Here is a 21,067-nt window from a genome sequence, read left to right as displayed (position 1 = left end):
GTAAAATTAAACCTTAATACCTTTTATTGAAACTAGATAAAAGTAATGGCATAGGAACTGTAAACTGATAGCTCCAATCTAATCATTAAGATACGGAGCCAAAATCAGAGGTGATAAAGGTGGCAAGCAGTCTAAAGACCTCTGAACATTTTAAACAGTAGCTGCTCTTTGTAAAAAATAGTATCCAAGGCGGCTCTGCTACTAATTTCCATATCAGATATACTTGGTAAACAAATAAATCTTGTGCTTGCTGACTGGTACCTTGCATCAAGAGATTAGGGAATGTATCTTGTATTGCCCAATGGGATTCCCCCTCCCCCTTGGGCACCAACATTATTATTTCTCGTTATTCAGGCTCCAGGACTTGCTGTTCCGCAAAGGAAAGTTTTGGTGGTAAACGCAATGAAAATATTCTTCTTTGCCTCGTTCATTCCTCTAAAGTAGATTGTGGCATCCTCTGGTTTGCAATTCTTAGCAGTTTTTTTTCTTTTTTAAACATCAAATATAAAGAAATTAAAAACTCAATGACATTGCACAGTCTTAAAACCTAAGCTTTTCTGAGTATATTTCAAGGATGTCCAGATAACGAATTGGATTCTATAAGCACTAGGATTCTATAAGCACTAGGAAATGTCTGTTCACCCAATTCAAGAAGAGGGAAGGAGGTGATATAGGTTAACTTCCTTCTTGTGCTGCCACCCCCACCCCCACCCCAAAATATCATAAGGCATTTCGTGTATTAGAGTTCCCTGATTCTCAGCTGAGGATCTTGAAAGGAACTGCTGGGAAAATGTGAACATGGGAAAAATCTTCCACAACCACCTCCTGTTTCCATAAGATCAAAATTTAATCAGTTTACAAAGAAATTGCAAATATTAAAAATATGTATGATCTGTTTATCAGTCCCAACATTCTTGGTATGGGGAACTTTGTCCATCAGGGACTTTTAAAAATGCATTAGAGTTGCAGAGCATGAGGGAGGGAAGGTGGCATTGTATAGCCTCATCAGATCTTGGATGCTAAGTGGGGTCAGTACTTGGAAGGGAGGCCTTTTGCAGAGGAAGGCAATATCCAATCACCTTTGCTTCTCACTTGCCTTGAAAGCCCCTTGTTGAAGTTGGCTGTGACCTGATGGCACTGTACGCACACACCAGATCATGAGAGGTTGCTATAGTGCAATATGAGGAGGCCCAGGTACAATTGGGATTGTGATATGACCATTTCTCATTTCCAGAATGAGTATGGGACCTGTCTGAAAGCAGTTTCCGGTGTGACTGTCCTGACTAGAAACTGTGGTTCCCACATCAAGTCTCCTAAATCAAGTCTCCAAGTCAATCCTGTACCCTGATCCTAATCTGGACTTCCATTAGTGACTTCCAAGATGTTCCTGCATCTGATGAAGAGAGTAGAAGAGTTTTGGATTTATATCCCCCCTTTCTCTCCTGCAGGAGACTCAAAGGGACTTACAATCTCCTTGCCCTTCCCCCCTCACAACAAACACCCTGTGAGGTAGGTGGGGCTGAGAGAGCTCCGAGAAGCTGTGACTAGCCCAAGGTCACCCAGCTGGCGTGTGTGGGAGTGTACAGGCTAATCTGAATTCCCCAGATAAGCCTCCACAGCTCAGACGGAAGAGCGGAGAATCAAACCCGGTTCCTCCAGATTAGATACACAAGCTCTTAACCTCCTACGCCACTGCTGCTCTCTGATGCACATACACTTAATATGAGCCCTATTGTTTAACATATATTTCTCAAATTGGTTGCATAAATAAAAAGATCAATATTATACCAAATCAACCTTGATATATGCAGAATTGTTGCATGGCTTCAACATAAATTATTTTTCCTGTGATGGTGAGGACTTTAGGCATGACCTATCTCAGCACGTAGAGGTTTGATTTAGTGCTCAGTGAACCCCCTTTTTCTCCACCCTTCCCAGCAGTCCTTCCACTTGTGTACATCCCAGCATCGCTTTAGAGACCAGGAACTTATACATGCATCTTTCCGCTGCCAACTTACAAGTTGTTTGTTTGTTTCAACTTCTAGGCTGCCCTTCTCCATACGCGCTCAGAGTGGCTTACAACAATCCATGTAATAAACATTAAAGCCAGCAACAATCAAATGACATCTTGGTGTCACTCAAGTCAACCCAAGGAGTGGAACATTCTCCAAACCCCCTATAAACCAGGGCCATGTATAATTCAGCTACTTAAGCTCTGGTTTCCTTTAAGCAGCTTCCTCCATGTGTGCAGAGCAGAATCATGCCCTTAAATGGCATCTTCACGCTAACAGTTGTGCCCACACCTGTGGCCTCTGAGAGTAGGCTTTTGGGCCATTGAGCTAGAACTTTAAGATGTGTCTAGAAATAATTCTGTTATTGGACAGCGCATCAAAATATATTGGTAATTCTGAGAGACTGCACTGGAAATATATTATTTTCAGAGAGTCATCCAATGTATCATCACCCAATTTTTAAAAGGTTTTATCATAACAGTGTTTCCATTCAGGGCTGAATGGATCATGTTGCAGTGCTTCCAGTGATACATTTTTCTCCCAGATAAATTCTTGGCTCCCTTTGCTTGTTTGCGATAAATGGCCCTAACAAACAAATCAGCATATTCACACTCCACTTGATAATTTACTTGGCATCACTGAAAGTGACTTGCTCATACATGAGTAAGATTTACTGGACTCATTAACAACCCTGCAAGAACCAGAATAAATAAAGGCAAATCATCATTCTAAATCAGAAAAGCTTGAAAAGGCCAGGAAATTCACCTGCCAGGGCTTGTGGTCTTCTGTTTTCTCCCCAATGAGACAACAACAAAAGCCATACAAAAGGCACCAGAATGCCTTTTGTCTCTCAGGCCTGAGATCAGCTGATGGTGAAAGGTCCAACTCTTTTTTTAAAAAAACCTGTTCGTTCTCATGGGATTCTTATTTCTTTCCTTATATGGCAGTGTTTCCTTGAGTACCTTACAGACTCTGACTGACTTCAGCCCTAAGCGCACACTTACTAGGGACTAAGCCTTCATTGAGCTTAGTAGGACCTTAGAGCAAATGTGCTTAGAATTGCACATGTTCCTTTTGATGCTACAAGACTCCTACCTTCTACAAAACCATTAGCCTCCATTCATTTAGATCTCAAGATGGTTATTAATACATGTATTTAAAAGCATTGATTTCATTCTGTCTTTGGAGCACTCCACTGAAAAATGGATCCCTGCTTACTGTGCTTTCCTTTTTGACATGTTTTTAATCCCTAAAAGGGCTTTTCAAAATCTGGCACAACTACTACACTCTTTAATACATTTTTTTTTTAAAAAATTCAAATACATTATAATGACTTCTATCTAGCTGAGCTTCTTATTGATGCCTTCAAATGACAGTGCCAAAAACTGGATGAGTTTTGTAAGATTTAGGAGTCATATATGGCCTTTAGAGCAAGAAATATAGAGCAACCAAGTGAAAGGGTAGTATGTACTTGAACACTATCAAGTGTAGTATCCCTATGCAAAATTGATATTGAGACATGTTACAGTTAAATGTATTGTCGAAGGCTTTCACGGCTGGAATCACTTGGGTGCTGTGTGGTTTCCGGGCTGTATGGCCGTGTTCTAGCAGCATTCTCTCCTGACGTTTCGCCTGCATCTGTGGCTGGCATCTTCAGAGAATCCTCTGAAGATGCCAGCCACAGATGCAGGCGAAACGTCAGGAGAGAATGCTGCTAGAACACGGCCATACAGCCCGGAAACCACACAGCACCCAAATGTTACAGTTAATTCATGTGTATGGGAATGGTTTTGACTCAGCTGTCACACTACTTCATGATCCTCAAAGTACTGAAAACATACTATATAGATTAGTATTTTAAAGAATTTAAGGAATATGGTTTGTATCATCTCAAGAAAACCAGGTAGAAGATCTGTTTTTTTCTATGCCTCTGTCAGTGACTGTGCATTTGAGTCACCACCTTATACAGGGAAGATATCACTTGAAAAAAGAGGGTACTGTATCCTGGGAGTACTATTAGTCTAAATTAAGAATGTTGTGCTTCCTTATTTATTTTGAAGAAGTTTGTACATCTTTATAGGAACAAGAATTTGTACATGCCTAGGGGAGGGATAAAATATGTCAGTTTTTTTTTTAGTCAGAGGTACTGTTCTCCAGAATGTCTGTAATTGTAATGAGGTATTAGTGCTGGTGCTTCCAAAATATCAAAGGGTAAAGAAGATGGATGCAAGTCATAAAATGAATGGCCCTTTTTGAAATGTCATGGGTAATCAAGGATGGAGTTGTTAATGGATCATGATTTGCAGGCCTCTGTGTCGATTGATGTACAGCTTAGACAGGGAGTGATAGCTTTTATGGGGGTCGTTATATAAAGCTTTCAAAGGTGTATCCAGGAATTGTCTCAAGTTAATAATCATTGGAGCTGTGATATTTGCTCACCTAGAAAACACTGAGACTGATCCTATGACTCTTCGTAAAAGCAAGCTTCACTGGAAGCTTACTTGGGCAGATTCTGCATGAGCAAAAACAGCGGTGTGAAAACGGTGGAAAATGGTTTAAAATGGTGTGGGTTTATACCATTTACACACCATTTTCACACTGCTGTTTTTGGCCCATGCGGAATCTGGCAAAATTCCAGGCACCATGTTTAGGATCACAGTAATCGCTTCACCTTAGTAGTTTTCTTGGTTAGGGTGTACTCCACTGGAAAGCAAAAAGTTGAGCAGATGGAACCAGAGCACTATTTTCCATGGTTTGTTTTGTAAGATTTGTCCAGGATGCTTCAGAAACCTACAGTTTCTGCAGTTTCTCCTAGGAGAGGGACAATTTGCATATATGTACCCCACTGATGTCTTTTATACAGGGAAAATATGGTTACAGTGAACTGGACAGTTATTCTATCCACCTGTACAATTATAAAGTATATATATTTGAACAGAGCCCTCAAATTCCACCCTTCTCTTTCCTAAACCATCATCTGTGCTTTCCACTACTTTTTCTACTCTTCAGAGTTGAGATTAACCCCTCTCCCAATTTCGTCCTTCTTACCAGATGTCTAAGATATTATACTTGCATTCAATAATCCATAATACACTCCAAACACATGATCACAAACTCTCATGCCTAAAATGGCAACAGCTGTAAAATAAGATTTAAAAAATAACCATTTACCTTCCTTCCCCAAAATTGTCCTTCTTACCAGAATACAGTCCATATACATGATTGTAAACTCTCATGGTTGAAATTAGGATAATTATAAAATAATATTTAAAAAAATATTCATTTATTAAGCATGTTAGATTTGGAAGAAATCCCCTTGAGATCAAATTGAGTTATTTTTCCACATATTTTCCCTACTCACATTTCTTGCAACAGATAGCCAACACAGGCTCAGTAAAAAGGTTGGTAGAGGAGTTTTCCAGCCACTTTCACACTTGTATTGGACAGGGGTGTCCCTACACCTGGCCATGATATCTTAGAACCCCTCCCCCCCAAGTTATTCCTGCAGGTCATGCCATTTATGGCCAACTGTTATATTAGTGTCATGGTTCCCCCCTCCCCCACTCAAATGCAGCCTGAGGCAGTCTCACTTTTGTCTGCAGTCTCACACAAAGATAAACTATATTTTCTTAAATGGTGGTTTGTGTGACAAATTCTTGGGGGGCGGGGGTTGTTTGGGTTTTTCCCCATCAAGTTCCAGCTGACTTATGGCAACCTGGTAGTATTTTCAAGGCAAGAGACATTCAGAGGAGGTTCACCATTGTCTGCCTCCTCATTTTAACCTTGGTATTCCTTGATGATCTCCCATGTAAATACTGACCAGGATCAACCTTGGTTACCTTCCAAGATCTGATGAGCTCAGACTAAGGCCCCTTCCGCACATACAGAATAATACACTTTCAATCCACTTTCACAATAGTTTGCAAGTGGATTTTGCTATTCCGCACAGCAGCAAAGTGCATTGAAAGTGGATTGAAAGTTGGGCTATGAATAAAATATGAATAAAAAATGAGTCCGAGTCTGGCTTTTAGGATTGTTCCTAACTTTATTAGTAAAATATAGTACTGATATAGTACACCTGTTTGAGGCCATTGGGCTGAATGAGTAGTTTCATTTAAGTTAAATGGATAACATTGACCTGTGCTATCAATCAGGGCATCTTGTTTATTAGCCATGAATATCAAATCCCAGTTTTTGCAACCTCTCCACCAACCATCAGTCAAGGAGGCCATTTTTCCTATGCTATTATGTCTGCCCAAATTGTCTAGGAAGTTTGTAGTGGGAGGAAAAGGCAATCTTGAAGTACAGTTTCTGACCTCACAAATAACAGCTTATCATGGCTCAGCATCACTGAAGAATGTCTCAGACTAGCAGATGGATTTTGCCCCATATTTGTAGACTTGAATGAGATAAAGGCTCCCTGTCTACTTTCAGGACCAATTCCAAGTGTTGGTTATCATCTTTAATTCCTGTCAAAGCCTGGGACCCTCTTACCTCTTAAACTGTATCTCCCATTACGCTCCTGAGCACCTGTTGTGTCCTCCAGAGTAGCAGTGGCATAGTGGTTAAGAACAGGTGTACTCCGATCTGGAGGAACCAGGTTTGATTCCCCACTCTGCCGCTTGAGCTGTGGAGGCTTATCTGGGGAATTTAGATTAGCCTGTGCACTCCAACACATGCCAGCTGGGTGACCTTGGGCTAGTCACAGTTCTTCTAAGCTCTCTCAGCCACATCTACCTCACAGGGTGTTTGTTGTGAGGAGGGAAGGGAAAGGAGTTTGTAAGCCCTTTGAGTCTCCTTACAGGAGAGAAAGGGAGAATATAAATCCACTCTCCTCCTCCTCCTCCTCCTTTTGGTGGTACCCTCATCTTCAGCAGTCTATTCAACAACAGTTCAATTCAGTCAACCACTGTGGTGGGCCCGTTCTTCTGGAATGGTTCCCAGACTGGGTGCAGCAGGCACCTTCACTTGCTGCATACAAAACCTCTGTTCTGGAGGGCATTTGGCAAAGGTTAAACTGTTTGGGCTATGTTGAACTCTGTGTACTGGCATTTAACTGTGTTTAATTGCTGGACACTTGCAGTGTCTGTAGCCTTTAGTTTTTGCTGCCTTGAGTTTGCAAAGATAAAGCAGGGAATAACCACTTTAAATAAAATAGCTATTTCTGCTGGCATTGCTGTACAATGATAAACTTCCCAAAGCGTTATTTACTTATCTTGTAGCCATCCAAGCAAGTCTGAAAACTATGCTGTTGGTAGTGTGTATATGATGTCCATGTGGGAAATCCACACTTCCCTTTTCAAGCTTGTCCAGCTCCTGGCTGTGTGTTATCAGAGCCTGCATCTAACTTGGGGAGTTTAATTGCCCTTTCACTGAGCTGTTAACATTTAAGAGATGAAAGATAATCCCAGCAGACTGGCCCATGCTTACAGATGCAGATCTCTGTTCCTGTCAATGCTTTGCCACTGATTGGGGAGGGAAACTTGTAAGCAGCCCCTTGACAATGGGATTAGGGTTTGTTAATGTGGGGATTCAGGCAATTAGGAAGCTTTAAGAGGAGGAGAATGTAAAGCCTGGCCTAGTGGTCTGGTTAGTAATCCCTGCTGATTCTAATGCTCAATAAAAGAGTACATTTTCTGTACATAAACCAGCCCTCTACCATATCCCTTCCTGCATGGCCACACTGCCTGCCATTAAATTATTCAAGTTGAAACCGGGTCTGCTTTGCACAGGCATGCTCAGTCACTTATTAACTGGCAACTGAATGTTTGAGCTGATGTCCACTGGAGTGCACTGTGTTTAAAGAGTAAACCACATGTTTTACTCTTTTCCATTTATTGGAGCCCCCTCCCCCCCAGGTGCACTTTTTATTCTTCAGAGCGGGGCTTGGAGAGCCAGTGACGGAGAATGAAGAAGCAGAGAGGAGGTGCTAAACCCCTCCCTCCAGCTGCCATTTCCCTACTCCATAGTGATCCCTTACAGGATTTCATCTGTGGATAGTTGAAATGATACAAGAGGAAGAGCATCTAGGGAACGCCATTTATTTACTTCATCTGTACACTCTCGTTCTCTCAATGGGGACAGACGTCAGCTTTCATCATTCTCCTCTCTGAGCCTTGCGAGCATAGGGCAGGATACAAATCCAATAAATAAAATTTTATACTCACAACAGTCCTGTGAGGCTGAGAATGTGTGACTGGCCCAAGGTCGCCTAGCAGGCTTCCTGGGCTGAATGTGAATGTGAATTTGAACGAATTTGAATGTGAATTTGAACACTCTCTCTAATGAGAATAGGGCCCTCCTGGGCCAATCGCAGTTCCACAGGTATTATCCCCTACCCTCAGGGTTAAAAAGGGAAGGACGCCATACAATAAGAACCATTGTTTGAAATTATTATATTTAATTGTATAATTTTAATTGTATATATTGTTGCGGGACACTCTGAGCAAATGATTTAATTAAATTTAAAGAATTAGAATTCTAGTTCACTATACCACACTGGCAAATTAGAGCACACACTTAGCAGGAAGGGAAAGGGTTAAGAGTTTCTTCCCCTGCCAATTCTTTCATCTTAATTACCCCTGAAGCTAGTTTTCTACAAACCCCCCCTAAAAAAAAGGGGCACTAGGATTCTTTTCCTTGCATAATCTTCAGGCCCGACTTTGTTTATTTGTTTATTTCCTAACAGCAGGTTGTATTTTCCAGTTAAGCTTCCATTTATTCTTTTCATCCTAGGGCACTGTCTGAACTCAAGTTGCAGGTTCTGTTAATATAAGGAGCACCCAGTTGTCCTTTTGCTCTCTGCTTGTACAAGGGGATCTGTGTGACTGAGAATCACCTGATTAAAGGGTAGCTTTTATATTCTGAAAGGAAGATCATTCTTTTTCCCAGATGCAATCTTGATACAACTTGAAATTTATTTTGCACCTGGCACCAGGCAATCCTGTATAATCTGTGATACATCCCATCTTCCATTTTAAGACTCTACAAGCTGCAGACATGGAGCCCTCTGTCATGTCCTGAGAAACCCTTTTCTCTCATCCCTTTTATTGATTGGTTGATGATTGTTCATATTGAACAGCTAGCCTGATAAAGAGTTCTGGAGAACTTCCAAAGCTTGCTTTGAGATTACCTACCCGTGACATTCACACATGCAAAGCAACACTAGATGTTGTCGTGGTCAAGGCTATGCTTCCTTCTGTAAACCAGTCCTTAACTTGCTACATCCTAGAGAAAGTTTTACGGGGCAGGTTTTGAAAAGTTACAAGGTAACAATGTCATCATGGATTTTCCTCCTTCCTTGCTTGAATAGAGGAAGAAATGGCTGGCTGGCTTTTAAAAAATGGCGAGCTCCTTGAAATTTACTAGCTGACTCATTTCCTGAATCTTAACAGCTTTCTGTAAAAGCAATTAAATTTCCCAAGTCAGATGAAGCCTATAATAAGCATAGCAGCAGCTTGAGCAGTTTGAAATGGAAAAGCTAGTGCAGATATTATTGTTCGCTCAGCACCACTTGCCGCTGACACCGGTATTAAATGTTATTCAATTGAAAAATTTTCAAGTGTAAGATGGAGCAATCTTTGCAAAGTCAATGGACCTGAAGTATGTGCCAAATGTACCCAGCACAACCTCCAGCATTTTAAAATTGTAAGACAATTCCTCCACATATCATGAGGTGGGTTTTTTAAAATAAGGGGACATTTTATTTGGTGTTTTTAATTTTTTTGCTATCTCACTCTAAAAAATGGTCTAAGCCACATTTCAAGCATTTCTTAGTAATTGTAAAAGCTAAAACTTGGAGCCTGATCTTAAGACTTATTCCTCTTCAGAATAGGTGCTCCAATTTCATGCTGCTGAACATGACATTCAGATGGTGTTGCTGTATAGTGCTGTGATATCAAGAAACAGCAGGAGCATTCAGCTTTATTCATTAAGTTGTACTATCCTGTGACAGCCAGTGAAATGGTATAATGGTATAACAGCCAGGTACTCAAGGGCAATGGGAATCCCTGTCCCTTGTCTGGAACAACCTGGAGGTCTAGTATGTACTAGAGGCAACAGTCAGAGGTTCTGTGGGCTTCCACATTTTGAAGCCAGGTAGGTATGAACCAAAGTCGAGTGGTGGCTTTTATGCCCTGAAACTCCATCCCCACAGAGGCTCACATGGTTCCAATTGTATCTTCCCTTAGATGCCAGGCTAGGGAGGGGGTGTAATTCTGTCATCTTTTAGGTCCCATGCAGTTGGTTTCAGGTACCCTGCCATTTCATTTTAGCCATCAAGTCACAGCTGAATTATAGTGACTCTGTAGGGTTTTCAAGGAATGAGTGGGGATTCAAACCTGGGTCTCTCAGGTCCTAATCCAACACTTTAACCACTACACAATGCTGGTTCTTATTTATGATCATACCTTCTTTTAATTGGATATTTTTATAGGTGCTGTCATAGGTTGAATGTTTTGGTATGTCCTGGATATTTTGGTTGGTTTTTACTATGTTGTTGTTTTATAGTGTATATAGTAAACTGCATTGGGTATATTTATATAAAGAGCTGGGATGTAAGTATGTTAACAAATAAGTGGAACTGTTTATGTATGTGCACTGCTGACTGCTTCTCTTGTTGCACCACACCAAGAGCAACATTCAGTCAGCAGTTTTCCAAAACCAAAGTCCAGTGGCACCTTGAAGACTGAAAATGTTTATTTCAGCATGAGTTTTCATGAGTCACAGGTCTCTTCTTCAGATATATGAAGGCGAGTTGTGACAAATGAAACTTCTTATTGTAATAAATGTTGTTAGTCTTTAAGGTGCCTCTGGACTTTATTTTATTTTGTTATAACAGACTGACCTGATTATCCCTTTGCAAGTAACTTTCTACCCAAACATTGTTGACTGAATAGATCCCCTTTGCCCATGTTTACATCCGGGTGCTTTCAAATAAAGGCAGGATTTTTTTTCCTCCATTGATCAAATCACAGTATTTCTTCTTTTCCCACTTCATTCTAACAACAATGTTGTAAAATAGATTAGGCTGAGCAAGAATGACTGACCCAAGATCAGTCAGTGAACTCCTTGGCAGACTGGTGATTTGAGCTGAGGTCTCCTGGATCCTAACCCTACATTATATCCACTATGCCACTCTGATTGTCTGGTATTCTTCAGAGGGAATTGTTACTTGCCCCAGGCAAGTGGCCAGATAACAAGACAGAATCAATCCTCCATAGAGCTGTCCTAGATTTAAAAACAAATAATTCTACGTAGCAAGAATTGGCTCTTGATGTTACAAAATTTAATTTAACCCATCACTGTTACGATTTAATTCACAGAATATGTGAAGTTAGGAACAATAGGAGACAGATCTTACCAGTGTCAAGATCAAAGATAATTTTTTTTTGTTAGTTTGGTACATCACAGTGAATTCTGCTACTTAAATATAAGACTTTTTTGTTCTTCTAAGGGTATATATTTTATACTTCTAAGGGTATATATCATCCTTGGAGGCATTGAACTGAGTAATTAGATTTAGAAAAAAAGAATTAGAAAAATGTCATAATTGGGTCTCATTAAATCAGTCTATGGAAGTAATGTACATGTAAAATGTTAATAAAATCACAAAATTGTGTGTAGACTTGCAGATAACATTCTATTCACAAAAACAAAACACAATACCCCACCCAGTGGTCCATATGTTATCAGTAACCTGGAAAGTAATTGTGTCCCATGCATGATGGAAGTTCAGTGGTGGAAGTCCTGTGCCATTGATAGTTGGGAAACAAACATGACTCATCCTTTTGATTTCTAGGTCAAAAGATCCAGTTGCAGGAAGTATTCCTCAAAAGTCCCCATGAGCATTAGGGACTCAAACAACTGTGCAGTAACCAAGGGGCTTATGGTGTGGGGCAGGGCTATCTGAAGCTATCTAAACAATTCTGTTCTATAATTACCAGACAAAAATCTGTTCAGAAATACCTTAAAAAGAAGCTATTAGCTTGTATGGCAGATGCAGATTTGTTACAATCTGAGAAAGAGAATGTGATGTATTAAAAGAAAAGAAGTGAATGGGGAAGGCAAGAAAGTGAAACTTCTATCTTTTTTATTGTACCGACTGCCGCTAAAATATAAATTGCAGCTATTTTCCAAGGTAGCAGGTGTTCTTGATATTGTAAACCTGTGATCATCAGTCTAAAATGCATTTAGCACGACACCAGCAAGGCGTTTTTGGACCATTTTAAAAAAATAATGCTGTTGCTATTTTTGTTTCCAGACAATTGATAGGAAGTGGGTTACTTGAGCCTGTTTCCTTAATGTAGTTTTTCTTTTATTACACATGCTGGCTTGTTACTGAAGGTTCTGTGTATTTTGTTAGCATTTAACTTAATTGATCTGTGTGTGCATGGGTGTGTAAAATGGCCTTTGGTCTTATGTAATTGAGGACAACTTCAAATATTTTTCATAAGCTAAATCCTATCCAAAACATGTGCATAAATATAATCGCTCTTCATAAAGCAACTAACTTTGCCCAGATGTTTAAAAGAAAGTACCTTGGGATTTTTTTTTCACCTCTGGGTGTTGAATTAGCTGGAGAGATAGGATTTGGAAATGGCCTGTATATGCAGTTGGAATTCCATTACATTTTGCACAGTATATAAGAACCTAAGAATTGTTTCACCATGTGTTCTCATGGAGCTCCATGGTGCTTTGGATCATGCCAGATATCTGCTATACAGAGCCTCCTATCCATATGTGGCTTGCAGACCCCACATAGTTCTTCCTTTTTTTCTGTAATGCCATGAAGAAATTTCAGCTGGGTTTGCTCTGATTTAGAGGGCTGCCATTTGCATGCAGTTTTGGCTTTATGCATAATGAACACCTGCAACAGCGAGTAGTTCTGTGATGTTTGAAATGATAGACCCAGATAACATCCTTTGATACTGTACCCTTTTCCACCAAAATATCTGGGTATGGTCATCCATGGTTTGGTGGAAGTAAAGTAGGGTGTTTCCACAGGTGAAAATAGTCTCGAATGTCTATGAGCGTTACAGAGTCAGTTTTAAGGACAGCCTTAGTCAAAACCACCTTCTTTCCCTCTCGGTTTGCACAGGGTCTGAAAGAGCTCCCAGTCCCTGTCTCCGCTGCCCTTCCCCAAGACAATGAAGAAGCCACGCACACCCTCCCTCCTTCCTTTTGCTCTCACTCCAGCCCTTGCAGTCCAGGACGCAGAACTGATGGAAGCTGAAACGGTAGCAGCGGTGCCAAGATTGCCTCAGCATGTAGCTTTGGCATTCAAACCGAGGCATCTCTGCTCTGCAAACAAACTCAGCAATCCTTTCTATTTCTAGAGATAGTCTCTTCCATGCCAGCGTGGTATAGTGGTTAAGAGCAGGTGGATTCTAATCTGGAGAACCGGGTTTGATTCCCCAATCCTCCACCTGAGTGGCAGAGGCTTATCTGGTGAACCAGATCTGTTTCTGCACTCCTACATTCCTACTGGGTGATGTTGGGCTAGTCACAGTTCTCTCAGAACTCTCTCTCAGCCCCACCTACCTCACAAAGTAGGTGGAAGAGGAAGGGAAAGAGGAAGGGAAAGGAGCTTGTAAACCACCTTGAGTATCTTTACAGGAGAGAAAGGTGGGATATAAACCCAAACTCGTCTTCTTCTTCATGCCCTCCTCTCATGTTTTTAAATAAACATAGCCACAGTCTGTACATGCCCTTGAGCCAAAAGATGGAGGCAAAAACAGCACCAGCTTCAGCTTTGTCTGTGCTTCTTTCAGGAATATGTGAGAGCATAAATAGCACTAGAGAGCAATAGGTAACTTCTTGGAAGCTTCTCCCTCGCACAGCAGTGTGTTGTGTTCCTAAAATCTGCACGTGCACACCCATCCCCCAACACAAACAAATGAAGCTTCTTTTGTGAGGAGATATCAAGAGGTGCTTGTCCTCCATGGCATGCAAAAATCCCAGCCATGCTTTCGTGGTGACACGGAGCTGCCCCGTGGACATTTTGCATTTACCTCTCCTGAGAGTTGGGGGAGAGAAAGTCTTTCCCTGTCCTGAGAGATGGTGAATCAAATGCCACAGTTACAACTGAGGCTTACACCCTCAATTGAGAGAGAGAGAGAAAAGAAGGAATTAGGACCCCCACCAACATTCCACTATAAATAAGGTCCAGGAAGAAAGATGGATGAATTTACTAATTTCACTTAGATCATTTGGTAGAAAAGGGTATAGTGGCTGCTGCACATAACTGTTCATAAGGACAAGATTGTGAATCCTTGTGTTCTCCCTTGGTCATAGTACAGAACCTATTCCAAGAAGTCATTATCTGCATGCAACACTTGCTTGTTAATTTATGCCATGATATCCACATAGACCCTATTAATACACAGAGAATTTAGAACTATTAGGTTTGTTCAAGGCAACAGAGTTTAGTGCATTTAAGCCAGGGTAAATGTGTCCCACAGTATATACTGATTGAGGGGAAATCATTGAAATGTTTTCAGAGAATGTCTAGAGTTGCCAGGTCTCACCCTATGGCCACCAGCAGGAGGTGGGGGTAGGGTTGCCAGCTCCAGATTGGGAACTCCTGGAGATTTGGAGTGGGTTGGAGCCTGGGGAACACAGGTAGCCCAGTGGGGCATAATACCATAGAGTCTTCTCTCCCAAGCATCCATTTTTCTCCAGGGGAACTGATCTCTGTTATCTGGAGATGAACTGCAATGCTGCAAGATCTCCAAGCTCCCAAAAAGGATGGCATTCCTAGTTCACTCATTGGTGTCATAGTGCCTGTGCCCCCCTTGCCTTCAAAAAGTCTGACATGCTCAGAACTTAAGCCCTTGCTTGACATGCTCAGGACCTAAGTCCTGGTCTCATGAATTTTCCTTACTAAGCTTCCTAAGGGATTTGAGTCAAGGTATCTAGATTTAGAGAAGTCATTATTCCTTCCTGGTATATATGCCTGTCAAAGGGAATATGCTTGCAAGAGCAGATTCAGACCCCGTTTGCAGAGCTTCCAGTTGGGTTGTAGTTACCAGGCTCCTACTTGGTATGGCACAGTCCTCCCTACAGCAGAGGGAGCTGTGTCTTCCATGTTCTTTCCTGCTGCATTCTGTTGAGGTCAGGGAGGGATGCCAGCATCAGTGTTCACTGGTTGGCTGCCTCCATGTATGGCTAATGGGGGTATTGTTGCATGCTACTCTGTGATTGGTGGGTATTGCTTATGCCTCTGTGGACCTTTGCATTTGCTTTTCTTGCATTTCTGTGGAGCTGTATCTCATGCCATTTCCTTTCTTTTGTAAGCACAGGTGTGCTCTACAATGCATTGACTTCTGGGTCTCAGATGTGAGCGGCTGTACATTATAATTCAAGCACTGGTTGTTGGGACTGAATTCTCAGATTTGTCTGAGATTATTTGAATGTAAAATGAAATTGATTTGTCAAGTTAGGAGGCCATCTAATTGGTAGAATTTTGCTTTTCTCCATTTAAATAGGTTCATTTTAAAATCTGGAAAACAGTTCTGTGTTAAAAGATAATGTTATATTGGTGTGTGATCTGAAAAAAAGAAAATGCTTTGCCTTTACCCTTTTTACTCCCTTTCTCTTTTTAACAGAGATGATTAATTAAGGCAAAGATAAGGGCACTGAATTCAATCTACAGCAAATCCTCCCAAGAGAAGTAAAGATTGCCTTGAGTATGCGGTACAGACTTTTGGAAAAACAGTGACCCATACAGTCTTGCTTGTTTTTCTACCAATTCACTATGGTCAGTCATCATGGACGTCAGCTGTTTTCCCCCCAAGGGTTCCCCATCCAATGGCCAACCTTTGCAAAACTAAATTAGATTGCAAGATAGAAGTGAACCAAAATGCAAACTCATGTTGAACAAATGCAGTGGGTTAGCAAATTTGCCAAGAGCTGAAATGTATTAAGTCTGAATATAGTGAAATGAGGAAAATTGTGAACTCTGTTGTATGACTTTATACAGCTGAAGTAAAATGTCTATGTTTCTCAGAAATTGCCAATGCATTTAGAGAGAGGTTTCCTTGAAAAATTAATGAACTGGGTTTAATGTAGTAGAAAGCAAAAGAATGTACTGCTTGAAAGAGAATAAGTTCTCTTGAACTGAATAACAACTTTGGACTCAATGTTTTCTTTGTTCAGGAGCACATAGGCTGAAAAATGGAAGAAGCAGTCCCAAATTCACTAATTTCACTGTGATGGATAGGAGGCTTTCTTGCCCCTGAGGGGAAAATCAGCCACTCAGATGAGTCCATAGGAGTGCTGCTCTAGCATCCAATCACCTTCAAGAAAGGGAGTGAAATGTTGGAGGGTACATAGGAGTGAAGAGAGTTGAGTTCTGTTTCATGGAGACAGCAGTGACAGCTCAGGTCTGGCTCAGGAAAAAGAACAAAGGGTAACTCTGCCTGGTAGTGTTGCAGAGCAGTTTAGTTCTAATTCTGGCCCTTTCCACACGGGCGGTTAATGGCGCTTTGGGGACGGTAAAAACGCCGTCCCCAGGGAGCCATTCGCACAGGGGGCGCAGCTGCTGCGCAGCCGCGCTGCCCTCACGCCACCTGACCGGCGCGAAGCCGGCGTTTCCCAACCTCGCTTGGCAAGCGAGGTTGTTGGGAAACGCCGGCTTGGAGCCGCTGCCGTGCAAACGGCAGCAGCTTCCAGGTGCCTCCCCCCCGGGCGACTCACCTGTCCTGCAGCCCTCCGGCGCGTCGCCGAGGCCTGGGGACACGCCCCCTTTCCCCTGCGACCCTGGAGCAGTCGCGCAGGGCAGGGGGGCGTGTCCCCTGGTTTCGGTGACGTGCCGGAGGGCCGCAGGACAGATGAGTCGCTCTGATGACGGCGCAGCTCTGCGCCGTCGTCCCTGCCGTTTCTGGGACCGTCCATGCGAATGGTCCCAGAGGGGTCGGGTCGGCGTGGATTGCGCCGACCCGACCCCTTCCGCCTCCTTTCGGAAACGGCCTCTGAGAGAAGAGAGTGCTCAGTTGTTGAGCCTGTCTCTGGTGATGAGCAGACCTTGTACAATTTAGTCTGACTCTGGGAAAGGGCAGGTTGGTATGAGTGGAACCCTGTGTGTGAGAGAGGATCCAACCTAATAGCTACTCAATAAAAGTCTGTTTGTGCCTCGAAGCATTGTAGAAAAGTCTAACTACACTCTGAAGTCATAACCAGTCTCCATTTTTGAGTCTCAGCCAGGTTTCTGGTTTGTGTACCTGGAGACATATGCTGCTGGTTTGTTCCTTTAAAACCAGCCTGTAAATAAATAGATCTTCTTAGTTGTTTATATATTAATCCAGCCTCAGTTAGCAATCTCCTTGTGCATTACAAAACTTATCTCACAAAAGCGAACTCAAAGCTCACTACCTTTAGAACACTTGGAAACTGAGGGGAAGGTTTATAGTTCAAAATGAACCTAGATCCCAAAAATCTTAGGCAGCTGTGTGCATCCCCTCCGTAGGAAAAAAGGCTTGTCATAACATCATCATAGTTTAGGCATAAATGAATGTCTACTGAAGACAGTCTATATTATTTTTAAAATGTATTTATACACTATTCCTCCATCTTTTTCTGAATCCCTAGGGTAGCTTGCAACCATTGTAAAACAGCACAGAAAACATCTAAACAATAAAACCATAAGTCTGCACAATAAAATTAATTAGACAAATGTCATAAGAAAGTTCTCGGTGTCAGCAATTAGACAAATGCCATAAAGCAATGCTCAGCCAAAACAAGCAAACCGTACAGTTCAAACTCCAAAAGCTCTGAAAAAGGAACATTTTCATCAGCAATCAGACCAGCCTCGAAGAGGAGTCCTGGCAAACTTTGGCTCCTGAGTGAGGTTTTTCAAAGCGGTGTCTTCCTGCCTCTGCTGTGCAAAGTGCACCGGCTTTTGGGCCCTCCGGTTTCCCGTTCACTTACCTCTCCTCCCTGCGCAACTCTGGACAGCTGGAGAGACATGCCCACTCGGAGGTCGAAGGGCAGTGTAGGCGTGTCCCTCCAGCCATCCAGAGCTGTGCAGGAAGGAGAGGTGGCTGAACGGGATGACCCACAGACGGCTCCGTGCAGAGCCACTTCTGCGGGTTGCAGCAGCCTCAGTGAACGGTGTGAACGGTGCATCCCTCAGCATTAATTATGCTGGTGGACAGCCGTTTCTGCCGCCATGCAGAAACGGCCTCAGGGGTGAGTTTCAAAAGCGCTGTTTTCACGCCAGTTGAGCGGGGCGGGCACAGCGCATCTGCGATGCAGCAGTGACAGCTGTGCGAACAGTGCTCCAGGAACGGTGTTTTTACTGTCCCTAGGGCACTGTTTTTCGGCCATGTGGAAACGGTCTAATGATAGTGATAGATGCTGAAGGAAGTTCTAGCTGCAGATCTGGATTTTCAAGGGGAATGCAAAACTCCCTCTATGAAAAATGAAACACCCACATCTGTGTTTTAGACCCAAAGCTTTCAGTATAAGTCCCTCATTCAATTAATTAACATATTTATGTTCCATATTTCATTCCAATGGAGATCCAGATTGCCTGACAACATAGCTCTCCCATTCTCCATTTTATTGTCACAGCTACCCTGTAAGGTGGGTTAGGATGAAAGAGGGGAATGAAGAAAAAAAACAGGGTGATTTTGTTTGTTCTTAGCTGCTCCTCTGAAAATGAGACCTGTTCTTATACAAACTGTCTGAGCTTGCTGGGCTCGTTGAAAGATAGGCTGTGCTTGATAGGTATGCAGTTGTGTTCAGGGACTAATTGTGTTTGATGTAGGGAGGCAGAGCTTGATTCTGCCATGTATCCCTTGCCAGGGTTGTGGTTTCTGACTTTAATCAAAACCCCAAGGCCATTTGAAGCGTAGCCAGAAGGCACCTTGCAAGTTGAACCCTATCTAATTATCTGATGTGTGTAAACTCTGAAGGCATAAATCTTAGTCACCAGAGCTATGTGTTTTTATAAGATTCCCTGGTTCAGTGACAGCCGAAGCAAGCAAGGGCAAGATTGATCTCACTGATTTTTATGGATACTGCACAACACTTTGTAAACTGTGGACTCGTTAAGGGAGATTCCATAAATGGTGTCCATTAATAAGGGTTAAGCGACTTGCTCCTTTACAAACATGTTGCAAAAAACCCCACCTGTTACAAGTGCTTCATAAAAGGGAAAATAAAGAAATTAAATCATATAAAAGGCTGTGGAGTGAGTGGGAGAAGAACTGAAAGTGAATGCATGTCAGTTTCTGGAGGCGTAGAAGCAAGAGCAAGGGAACTCGAAAGACTGACTAGGTGATAAATTAAGAGACAGGAAAGTGAATCATGCAGTAAATATTGGCAGAAGCCCTCCCTTCTCTTGCTCTTTGTACTTTATAAAACTGCCTGGATATTTTCTGTGCTCTCAGTGTTTGGTGGTGTTGGATGACTTTTTAACTTTAGCCTTGGCCAAACTTCTTGGAGGGCATGCTTGTTCCTTACGATACCTTGAAGATTTAAAAATCCAAATGATGTAAAGGTAGCCATCCATGTAAGCATCATGTTTATGAAGATGATGTCACTGAATGCTGGCCAACTGCACAGGGGGACCTCATGTCAAAGAGTGCGGTCACTGGTGTGCTGGAGCTCTGATGAAGGGAGGGGGAACGTGTTGATTTCGTCCCTCGGGGAGGGGAAAGCAAATAAATCTGGCCTTGCCAGAAGGGAGAATTGCCATTTCCGTGCATGTTAGACTAAGAAGTTGGCTGCCAATCACAGTGGGGTCTTATTTTGTCTCAGAAATTGGCAGTGTCATACCATCAGCTGCCTTCCTTAAGTGGTCATGGAATTAAACAACTGCACCCTGTTTACTGCAATGTGTGAGTGTCTGCAGGTGGGAAGCGAGGCAGTGAGCCTTACACAGCAGACCCATGCTGAGAAATAAAATGAGACAGATTTTCCAACCAAGTTGCTACACGGGCATGCTTATAGGTGCTGTCGTAAGCTCTCTGGGCCAGCTTGTTAAGAGGTTCTCATCAGAATTAAAAATTGCCTTCCTCGGTTGGAGAGCTAGCAATCAAGTGCTTGTTGGCTGGTTAATTTCTCTCCTGGGGCTGAATGGACATCATTTATTCCTGGGGGTTTTTTCATTCAAATATGACCCTCCCTCCCACCCTCCAGGTCTGGATACTGAATAAATGAGGTAGCAATTTATTATCAAGTCCTCTACTGATAACATTCCTGCTTTCGATTTTTTTTCCTTCCCAGCCTGCAAGATTGGATACTACAAGGCCCTCTCAACAGATGTTGCCTGTGCTAAATGCCCGCCTCACAGCTTCTCCATCTGGGATGGCGCTACCTCTTGCACCTGCGACCAGGGTTTTTTTCGAGCAGAAAACGATGCTGCCTCCATGCCCTGCACTCGTAAGTCAGAGTCCTTTATTTATTAATTTCTGTTCCCTTCTTCCTCGAGCCGCCTCAATAATTTATACATGAAACACTCCCTGGAGATGTGCATTCTGCTATGAAAAGTGTCTTGTTGGTGACAGGAACATTCAGTTACAATTCCCTTTTAAACAAGTCAACACAACATGTCAATACCAGGTCCTCTCTCCTGGTACACAACAGAAAAAAAATGCAGTTTGCAATTAAGTGACAGTATGTAGGTCAACGGTGAGAATAAAAGGTTCTGTTTTCACTTTTTGTTTTGTTTTATTTCTGTTTTGGTATCTGTTTTGTAAAAGAGCCTCAAGGCTACACTGTGGTGGCATAATGAGGAGCAAGAGTAGCTATGCATTTCTGTGATTTAATTTAGAACCCTGGAGAGAGAGGGCTCTGAAGGAAACTGAGTCATGAAGGTTGGTTTGTGGCCACTCTGACTATAGGTCTTTGGACCTTTCAGGCAGTGTGGCCATTTTGAAGATTAGCTATTTAGGCAAATAAAAGTGGTTTTTCAACAAATAGGCCTTGTTGCCTTTTGTACAGTTGTTATGGGTTGACTGACAAAGGGAGCTTTAACTCTTGAAAACTTGTACCCTGAAAACCTTGTTGGTTTCTAAGGTGCTAATGGACTTGAATCTGTATTGAGTGGT

The 21,067-nt window shown here is 42.3% G+C and overlaps 1 protein-coding gene across 2 annotated transcripts in view; it reads left to right on the top strand.

Annotated features, from left to right (window-relative positions):
* EPHA4 (EPH receptor A4) overlaps positions 1 to 21,067 on the top strand; it is a 178,646-nt gene that overhangs the window by 54,877 nt on the left and 102,702 nt on the right. For both annotated transcript variants that reach the window (XM_048504923.1, XM_048504924.1), the window contains one exon: positions 20,244 to 20,399. In XM_048504923.1, coding sequence (XP_048360880.1) covers positions 20,244 to 20,399 — 156 coding nt within the window. The remainder of the gene's footprint in view (positions 1 to 20,243; positions 20,400 to 21,067) is intronic.

Source organism: Sphaerodactylus townsendi, linkage group LG08 (assembly GCF_021028975.2).
Source record: "Sphaerodactylus townsendi isolate TG3544 linkage group LG08, MPM_Stown_v2.3, whole genome shotgun sequence".
Classification (NCBI taxonomy): Eukaryota; Metazoa; Chordata; class Lepidosauria; order Squamata; family Sphaerodactylidae; genus Sphaerodactylus; species Sphaerodactylus townsendi.
Note: the sequence above shows the minus strand (reverse complement) of the source record. Positions and strands in the feature narration are given on the sequence as shown.